The 10,666-nt window shown below is 44.1% G+C and overlaps 1 protein-coding gene across 1 annotated transcript; it reads left to right on the plus strand.

The window, feature by feature from the left end:
* Positions 1 to 8,331: 8,331 nt before the first annotated feature.
* Positions 8,332 to 9,627, plus strand: LOC123501307 (pro-resilin-like). Its single transcript, XM_045250071.1, has 3 exons — positions 8,332 to 8,423; positions 8,719 to 8,787; positions 9,160 to 9,627. Exons 1-3 carry the CDS (start codon positions 8,412 to 8,414, stop codon positions 9,460 to 9,462), a joined length of 384 nt encoding a protein of 127 aa, XP_045106006.1. The 5' UTR covers positions 8,332 to 8,411; the 3' UTR covers positions 9,463 to 9,627.
* The last annotated feature ends 1,039 nt before the right edge of the window (positions 9,628 to 10,666 follow it).

Below are 10,666 nucleotides of genomic sequence, written 5' to 3' on the forward strand. Positions count from 1 at the left end.
CCTCCTCCTCCTCCTCCTCCTCCTCCTTCAAACCAACCATAGTGTCCTACAAGTTAAAACTACTCAGAAATAACAAAAATATGAATAGATAAATACTTCCCACCAACTCAAGATAAAGATAAATAAATAAATAGAAATAAATAAAAATCGTTCCTCTCGCCATATTGAAATCGCGTGACTTGAGAGAGAGAGAGAGAGAGAGAGAGAGAGAGAGAGAGAGAGAGAGTAAATGCAGGAAGGATATTGTATCGTATCGTGTCGCGTGTCAGTAATCCAATGTTCTTAAGTTGGCATTGATCCCTTCGTGTGAGCATCCCGTTTTCTTTGTTTGGATAACGATTATGTTGTTTATTGAGCAGTTCTTCGTGTTCGTCTTGTTTTTATGGGCGCATCTTTGAAGAAAACGGGTGAAAGTGGCTTTGAATTTTCAGGGGTGACTTATTCTTTTCTATGTTTTCTGTTTGCTTTACGTGTGTGTGTGTGTGTGTGTGTGTGTGTGTGTGTGTGTGTGTGTGTGTGTGTGTGTGTGTGTGTGTGTGTTGCTTTTTAGTATCTGCCTATAATTCTTTCCAGCCATCCAGTTATCTTGTTTCTCTCTCTCTCTCTCTCTCTCTCTCTCTCTCTCTCTCTCTCTCTCTCTCTCTCTCTCTCTCTCTCTGGGTGTCTGTCGGTGTGTCTGTCTGTCTTCAGAGTGCATTTACTTTGCTAACCCACTAAACTCCTCGACTTTTTGGCTTTTTTATGTCTGTGTGTGTATATGTTTGTATGTCTTCTCTTTACATTTTTATAATTTATTTTTCTTATTATTCTTATTTTCATTTATTATTTTATCATTTTCTCTTCTTTTTCTTCTCGAACAAAAATCTATAGAATTCACTTTTTTTTTCTTTTTTTTTTATCTGTAATGGACGAAAACGTATCACTTTCTTTTGCCATAAGTGATTAATCTTCTTACAAAGCATTTAACGAACCAAAACACTTCACACACGTCGAGTCACCGCAGACCTTGAACGCTCCATTGTAGATTAAGGTCACTAGTACAGAAACCGGTTACCTGAGCGGCCTTTACCTGTGGCACGCGATCTGTACCTGAGGCATCGCGAGTAGCGGCTCCTCAGGTAAGCATGGGAGGCGTGTGAAACTGGACCAAGCTAACTGTATAAATAACTACTACTAACTATATTATACTCTTACTACTATAACTATTAACGTGACTTATACCTGGAGTTGCGGGTGGATAGACTAAGGTAACTACTCAGCTAACTACTAATCATCACTAACTATCGTGTTTGAAAAATGTGCACTTCCTAAGGGTTCTGATTATAAGGTCCACATATAGAAAGGCTTTGGTCTCTCACCACGACTATTTTCCAAGACCACAGAAACGATTAGCGGGGATTTCAAGAGTGTTTTTCCAGTTAATAATGTAGAAATATTGTCGCTCTGCCTGTAACTGTAAAAAAAACACCTTAGAAAATTCGTACCAACTTAAATAAAGCCTTTTGAAAGAGTGGAGATGAAGCGCAGTGTTTGAGAATATGACCCAAAGAAACATAGGAACTTAAGAAAATAAGACACGGAACTTATAGACAAAGCTAACCACTCCACTAACAAACTAACAACTATAATTAACTACCGTGTTTGAAATGTGCACCGCTGTAGGCCTATAAACAAGAAGAATAAGGTGAGAAAATAAAAATCATAAAACTAATTGGTAAAAGGTAAATATTGAACTAACAAACTAATTAATCGTGCTTAGAATGTTCACCTTTATAAACCATTTCACTTAATCCCTTCACTACCATGACGCGTTTTTATATTCATTCTGTTTTACTGTTTGGTGATTTTATACACCTTCAGAAACTTATATTGGGATTAGAACAGTGAAGTCTCTGGCCATTAATTCTTTTGATCTCCATAGACCCTTCCTAATGCAAATAAAACCGTCTAATCATACCCAAAATTCATGGTAGAGATGCGTCTCAGTACTGAAGAACTCAAAACAGTAAGAAAATATGACACAGAAGGCATTAGACCTCCACATGGCTGTCACTCCACGAAATGCACTCCTTACATCCACCTATCATCTTCGTCCCAAGCATTGTCCTTCACGAGATGCCGCGCCAGTAAAAGTGTGGAGGTGAAAGTAAAAGTCTCCTTGTCCATAGGAAATAGTGAAGTGGTGCATTTGGTGTGCTTTATATTTATCACTTTTATTATTGCTGGTGTTAATGCTTAGATGTAAACAGGAGAGAGAGAGAGAGAAGGATGGTGGCGGACAGTGAGCTCATCCAGTCCCTTTCCTTGCCTCACCTCCTCCTCCTCCTCCTCCTCCTCCTCCTCTCGCCCCAAACCTGACACTGACATTTACGACGACTCCTTCCTCTGCCCCCTTCCCGTGGCTTCCCTTACCGTCTCTTCCCATCCTCCTTTCATTCCTTCTGCTCACCGTTTCTTCTCCTCCCTACTTGTATTAGCATCACTGAGAGAACAATGACCTCCTCCTCCTCTTCCTCCTCCTCCTCCTCCTCCTCCTCCTCCTCCTCCTCCTCCTCCTCCTCCTCCTCCTCCTCCTCCTCCTCCTCCTCCTCCTCCTCCTTCTTGTCTTGTTCCATCGCGTTCTTTCCAACACTTACTGCCATTAAGTGTCTTGTCAGAATCTTTAATGTGTCTCCAATATCTCGTAATGAAATAGTCGAGGAGGTTAGAGTGTTTCGGCAGTCACACCTCCTCCTCCTCCTCCTCCTCCTCCTCTTGTTCCTTTTCATCCTCCTCAGTCAGGTTATGTGAAACAGGTGAATAGCTCAGGCCAGTAACGTGTTGAGGTCTGTGCTGGTAATCTAAAGAATAATCCATGAGTTAGATCATCTGTTGAGAAAAGAGCATAACCTACATAGACGGAAAGTAAGAAAATGTAACGTTACTTGTTTTTGCTTTTTCTCTCTCTCTCTCTCTCATTTGATTCTCTTCACACACACACACACACACACACACACACACACACACACACACACACACACACACACACACACACACACACACACACACACACACACCTGGATACTACCTCTCTCTACCTTGATCTTTGCCTTCTCTACCTGAACCCTTCCTATCACCTGTGCTTGCCTCCTAGTGACTCACCTGGGCCAGTACTCTCCTGCGGGTAAGGCACCTACCTGTTGCAACCCGCCACCTGCGCCCACGTGCTTTAAGGTCATTGCTCCTGAGTGGACTTGAGATGTGCGGCTCATTTCACTATCATGTCAACTTTTATAGATTTGTTGTTATTGTTTTGTTTTATTTGTTTGTTTGTTTGTTGTGTGTGTGTTGTTGTTTTTTTTCTGTCTCTTTGTCTTTCTGTCTGTTTGTCTTCCTTTTTGTCTCTCTCTCTCTCTCTCTCTCTCTCTCTCTCTCTCTCTCTCTCTCTCTCTCTCTCTCTCTCTCTCTCTCTCTCTCTCTCTCTCTCTCTCTCTCTCGCTCTATTTCCTTCAGTGTATTTACATTTATTCTGGTTCTTACTCTTTGTTTTAATCTTCTCTAGTGGTTTTTTGTTTATGTCTGTCTGTTTGTCTCACCTCACCTCACCTCACCTCACCTCATCTCCATCTGCCTCCTCCCTTCTCTCCACCTGTTTTCTTTTTACCAGTGTCTCCACCTAACTTAGCACACCACAAACACCTAACCTAACCTAATCTAAGAGGATAGTTTCAAGAAGAAGAAGAAGAGGTGGAGAAGGAGGAGGAGGAGGCCAGTCTGTTTTATTGGTGGTGGATGGGAGGGTGGGTGGAGGGGAGGGGGGAAGATTGTGTCGGGAAGTTTCAAAACATGTATCAAACCTTACCCCCCCACCCCCATAACCTGTTCGGGGACTGGCATCTAAGTGGGCCTTTTTTTTTTTTTTTTTTTTTTTTTTTTTTGGCCGGATTTTCCCTCTTAAATAAAAAAAAAATAAATAAACCTAAATTTAACCAAACCTAACCTAACCAAAACAGACCAGAACACCTTCACAATGCTCTCAAATCCTCTTATAACTCCTTTAACACGTTGGATAGAGGATCGAAGCTTACATAATGATAGGATTCGGTCATCGGGGTGCAGGGAAAAGGTCAGGCATACGTACTTACAGTGAGGTGAAGTGAATTCGATTGTATAAGTGTTACAAGAGATCAGATTCTAACCTCCCGGGAGTCTCCTCTTTATCTGGCGATGGTTTTGGTGAAGGTGACAAAAGCTGCACTTGTTGAAGTCATGATTTTTTCGTTTTCTTTCATTTTCTTTCGGTTTTTCTTTTTTATTTGTCTCTCAACCTCTCTTACTTGTTCTTTCATCTCTCTCTCTCTCTCTCTCTCTCTCTCTCTCTCTCTCTCTCTCTCTCTCTCTCTCTCTCTCTCTCTCTCTCTCTCTCTCTCTCTCTCTCTCTCTCTCTCTCTGTAGCATTGAGGTCATGTACATGGTTGGCTTTACAAAATGTACCTAGTTTGTACCTGTGACAAATGTGTAAAGTCACTGTGCTTTTTACTCACCAGCTCCAGTAAGGCAAGTAATCTAACCTTTTTTTTTTTTTTTTTTTAGCTGACTGTTAGGAAGAATATACAGCAGCAGACTTGTTGGTTCTTACTGGACTGCTTGTGGGTTTAAACTGTCTAATGTGCAGAGAGGGAAATAGGGTTCTGAGGAGGAATGCAGAGGAATACAAAGGTGAAAAAGACTGCAGCAACCCTATTGGTACTAAGAATGGGTTGTCTGTGTTACTAAGTTGTCATAGAGTAGGATATATTATTGATAGAGTAGTGATTCATTCATTTCATTCATTTCTACGACAGAGAAGTTGCTTGGTGACTGATGTAGTGCTGTGTTCAAACTGCAAACTCTAGAAAAGCAATATTCTGTAACACTTGTACTTGATTTGATCCATCCTAGGCATTATTAACCCCTTCAGTACCATGACACGTTTTCGTATTCCTTCTGTTTACTATTTGGTGATTTTATACAGCTTCAGAAACTCATTTGAAGAATTGAAATAGTGAAGACTGGCCATTAATCTTTTGACCTCCGTAGATCCTTCCTAATGTCAATAAAATGGTTTAAAATGTACACAAATCTTATGGTAAAAATGCGTCCCAGTACTGAAGGGTTAAGATCAGGAAAATAAACTTAAAACTTCCGAGAGCTTTTCAAATACTGATTAATGTGTTGGTGTGAGAGTAATGTCACCACCACTATCTGCACTAACACAAGGCCACAGTACTCGATAACACCTCATTGTTTTCCTGCTCTATATATTTAAACATCCTCAGGCAAGACTTTGAATAGGATAATGAACCATAAGCCCCGCCACAGTGGATTAACACGCCTGGGCAATCTGTTATTTCTATACCGTGTCTCCAAATAACATTACTGATGACTTACTGAACAGGATTAGAAGACAGCAGTGAATGGTGACAATACCAACACAATTCCTTCATCCTCAGCACCACAAGACTCACAGTAACACACCACTGAAGGCACCACACACCACTCACCACACACTCACTAAACACTAAACCTGTCACCATTCACTCACCGAAGTCTTACCGAACAGAAACAGAATACCACTCTAATACCAACACAAATACTTTATCCTGAGCACCACGAGACTGACAGTAACTCACCACACACCCTTCATACACATTCCCGCTCACCACCCACACAAGACCTACAGAAAAGAAACAGGAAACCACGTTAATACCAACACAGTTCCTTTATTCTAAGCCCCACAAGACTCACAATAATATACCACTGATGACACCACAGATAACACACTCTTCACACCCTTCCCTTGCCACTATTCAATACAACCTACCCAAGCCACTCACTCACAGAGACTTAGAATTTCAGTACATACCATGAAACTCACAATATCACCACTGATAACACCACACAACACACTCTTCACACTCTTCCTCTGTCACCATTCACTTACCCCAAGCCACACACTCAGATTTATAGTTTCAGTATCATAAGACTCACAGTAACACGCCACTGATGATACCACACACAACACACTCTCCACACTCTTCACACTCTTCCCTTGCCACCACTCACTCCAACCCAAGCCACACACACTCATTCAAACTCCCTTCAATACGCAATTTCTTACCTTGATTTTGGGGTGTGATTAGACGATTTTATTTGCATTAGGAAGATTATATGGAGGTCAAAAGATTAATGGTCAGAGTCTTTACTATTCTAATACCAGCATAAGTTTCTGAAGCTGTATAAAACCGCTAAATAGTAAGAAGAATGGATATGAAAACGCGGCATGGTACTGAGAGGGGTTAAAATGAAACGCCGCTGTGTTAAGTAGAAACCAGAATTGTGCTTCATCTCATCTGTAGCTCGCTAGGTGTTCGTGTAGGCTCAGCTCGTTTGCATATTATCTCACTGATCAATTAATTACCTGATAAACTCCATGACCCGGTGAATAGTGCGGGGTGGTGTTTATTTACTTTTATACAGAAAGACAAAGGATAAAGAGTTTGGATAGAATGAGAAGAAAAATGAAAGTAAATTAAATAAAGTAGGGGATAAAAGTTTGTGGGTGCCGTGGTACAGTGGAACCATGCGTGCTTTAGGGTCCGAGGGGTCTCCAAGCGCACGGGTTCGAATCTTGTCCACGGTCCGAGTGTAGGTTGGGTTTCCTCACTCGGGGCAATGGTTTCCTAGCGGGTGGGCTTTGAGATATGAGGTGCCCCAAAAGTATCACCTTTAGCCCATAAATTCCCGTGAAAAGCCACATAGTTTAAAAAAAAAAAGACCGCGTTGCTACTTTTAAAAGGATTCATAGTCGCATTTTGTGTCTGAGTGCCGTGGTGAGTTCGTTGACATGCCTGTATACTGCTGGGGTTTTGCTCAGGTGACCCTTGATTAGTCGGGCTGCGGTGCTGTCTGTAGAAGGTCGAGAGGAAGTGAGAGTAAGATGGAGGGATGGGACTAAGGTGGAAGCACAGAGGACGATGCAATGGACACAAATAACTTAAGAGTTTTTGCTCCTTACATGTTTTTCTATTCGTTTTATTCTTAGAATGTAGAAAAAAAAAACGCGATGAATCAGATGCTCACAAAGATGTTTAAGATATACGTATTTTAAATGTACAATAAAGAACGTGATTGAGATTACCATGCGAGGAAAACAATGAAGAGTGTGTTATGTGCTGGCCGCCGTGGTACAGTGGAACCATGCGTGCTTTGTGGTCCGTGGGGTCTCCAAGCCCACGGGTTCAAATCCTGTCCATGGTTCGAGTGTAGGTTGGGCTTTCTCACTCGGGGCAACGGTTTCCTAGCGGGTGGGCTTTGAGATAGGAGGTACCCCAAAAAGTATCCCCTTTAGCCCAGAAATTCCCGTGAAAAGCCCACATGGTATGAATAAAAGAAAAAAAAACTGTGTAAAGGGTACGTCGTTCATTGTACCAAGGAGGAAGCGAATAATAAATAAAAGAAAGGATAACCTGGTAAAGCTCTCGCGGTGTCTTCGTTACCACAAGCATCAATAAAAAAAAGTAAAGTGTAGTAAAAGAAGCGAGAAAAAGAAAGAGAAAAAAGTGGCTGAACAAACTGAATAATTAAGGTATCGTTTTACATTTCGTGTCGGTTTGAGGAATGAAAGAAAACGTGATACCAAAGCAACAGAAAATGTAAAATCTTCAAGTAATTAAATTCTCCATAAAGGCGCGAGGTGTCAGGTTTCCGCGACGCGAGGTGGAGAGTTGGTGGGTGTGCTGCGCCACCCAACAGCGTCCCACCCAGCACAGGTAAGGAGGAAAACCAGAGCGAGAATACCTGGCGCGCCTAGACCGGAATGTCTGTCCCGCTTTTCGTCTGGGTGCACATCAGGCCAGCGAGGGTCTGTATGGGTGACTCGGTGGTGGTGGTGGTGGTGATGGAGGTGACAGTGGCGGTGGTTGTTGTCAATTTAGCATTTAGCACCGTCAGCATCGTCACTTACTCGGCACAATGACCTGCGATATTGAATGAAAAGTGAGAAAGAATGCCAAGGGTAAAAGTGACAGTGAACACTTCCTGCGAACCTTCCACACACACTGCCACCTGCCCTTACCCTGGCGACGGCCTCCCTCCCAGCCCCCACCCCACGCCCAGTCCTCGCCACGTGCCCCGCACCAACCAGGCATCAGCATAAAGGTTGTGGGTGTTGGAGACAACCCGATTTCGAAACAGTGTTGGGGTTACGAGTGAATGCACCGGGGAAGAGGGTCGGGGACAACGGTTCCGGCGGCGCGACGTAATGACCGAAGAATTAGATCCCTCAGCTCCCTCCTGGCGCACAAAAACTGGCCCCGCCTCCTGGTGACGGCACCTATATAAGACAAGCAAGCAGCGTCGGTGGTCACCAGTCAACTTGTCCAGCTGACAACATGAACGCTAAGGTAACCAACCCGCGCCGCTTCCTCGCCAGTGTCCTGGAGAGCCACACTCGTACACAGACAGGGTCACGCTACCAACATTTACAGTCACTCTGTCACGTGATGGGACAAAGACACTTTACCTCATACCTCGCAAATAATGCCTGACACAAATCATTATTAGTATTGTTGCAATAATGTAACGTATAAACTATTGTCTTCACTGTGTTTGTATGTGAGGTTGTTCAAGCTTCGGAGAGTAATAAGAGATAATTTAAGGTTAGTAAGCTAGACCTAATGAGCTCGTTTGTCCCTGCAGGTGCTTCTCCTCCTGGCGGTGGTGGCCGCCGCCTTTGCCGACAAGCCCAGCCCGAGCTACAATGTTCCGGTAAGTGTGGAGTCCCTCAGGATCCCTTCACTGGGTCCCTGTATGTTCTTGTCCTGAAGGATGGCACTTCCTGTAGGTCCTGTAGTGTGTCCTTTGTTCTCCCTTAGGGAGACTATTCACTGTCCTCGTGTGTTTACTAACGAGGTGACAAAGGAACAGTCTTCTGCTGTTCCTAAAGTCGCAGCGTGAGTGTTCCCTTCCCCTCATCCTCACCTCTCACGGAGGACAGTAGCTCCTTTCTGAACGATATTCCCTGAGGGGGCCACGTCCCCCCTCAGCGTGCCCCGCCTGCTGCCCCGCCCGTGCGGTACGCAGCAGGAGCCTCGCGGTGATTCGTGACTCACGTACAGGCTCCCTCCTCCCCCCCCACAGGATTCCGACTCCCGCTCCTACGAGGACTCGTTCGAGGTGCCGAAGTATGAGTTCCAGTGGAGTGTGGACGACAGCTCGTCCGGCAACAACTTCGGGCATGAGGAGGCGCGCGACGACGAGCACACGCAGGGCGGCTTCTACGTGGACCTGGCCGACGGCCGCAGGCAGAACGTCAAGTACGTGGTGGACGGCGACTCCGGCTTCCTGGCGGAGGTCACCTACGACGGCGAGGCGCGCTACTCCTCCGAGTCCCGCTCTGGCGAGTCCCGCGAGTACGCGCCCCCTAGGCCAACCTATGCGTAAAGGCCGCGCCGCCCTCACCAGCCATACGCCATGCAGACTGTGGATCCTTCATCCCGATCATTCACCCGCGACTCTCCACAGGCGCGCTGCCGGCACGCGCCCGTCTCTTATGATCTATTCTATTTTATTTATATTATTTTCTTAAATAAATGTATTTCATGTTGATGTGTGAAAGTTTTCTTGTCACATTATAGTAACCTGCACGAAAACCACGAGGCAAAGGATCAGATTCACAATTTTTCCTACTATACATTGACGCTTGATAGAAATTGCAGGTGAGAAATGACAAGTGAGAGGAAAGCAAACATGGAAAGCCTTGTTCTGTGGGGAGCACTTGCAGCCTTAGGAGGGAAAGGTTGCACCACCGTCAAAACACTCACAACATTTATTTTTTCTAACGTACATATTTGTCACTCATCACCATCGTCGTCAGTCTTTGTGATTCAACGTCAGGAGAAAGGCCTTCCATCCTTTCTCGCTTCTCCCCTCCTGGCTGTCCTCTTGCTCCTGGCCATCCACGCAAAAGTTGTCTGAAAGTATCGTTCTGCAGCAAACACCCTGGGAAGGCTATTCATTGTATCTATATTCATTTGATTTGTCATGAAAAGAACTATTTTGTTGAGCCGTACAAACACCATCGACTTTAATGGAAAGATAATGGAAAGTAAGTTACAACTTAAAGGAAAAATTACTTCGTTGCATAGAAGTAATTGTAGACAAAACAGTACTTTATTGCATGAAGTACTTGAAGGTAAATTATTTCTTTCATATTGGTAACTGGGAGCAAAGGAGTATCTTCTTACAAAAGTACCAAACTGGAGGACAGTTTGATACAACCACAGTCGGGACAGTTTTTGCGTGAGGTGAAAGGATGACGCGCCAGCAGACAATCACCGGCAGGCTGAGAGTACTGCCCCGTTGCCCCGCCCTGAATTGGGGACATGACCTGAACCTGCTACTTTTTAACCTTTCCGAGCACCGCTTCGCAGGTCTTTACATCCATTGACCTTCGGAATATTATGTTATAGATGAAGCATTCACTTTCATAGATGAAAAAAAAAAAAAATCGTATGTCAGAGGAGTGAGAAGTGAACCTGTGTTGTCCGGAGGATGAGTGGCGCCTTGTAGATCATTTGTCTCCATTCTGTAAGCTGAACTGTTCATTATGTTCGATTGGGCAGTGAGTAAAACCAACAAAGGCAAA

The sequence above is a fragment of the Portunus trituberculatus genome, chromosome 9 (assembly GCF_017591435.1).
Source record: "Portunus trituberculatus isolate SZX2019 chromosome 9, ASM1759143v1, whole genome shotgun sequence".
Taxonomy (NCBI): Eukaryota; Metazoa; Arthropoda; class Malacostraca; order Decapoda; family Portunidae; genus Portunus; species Portunus trituberculatus.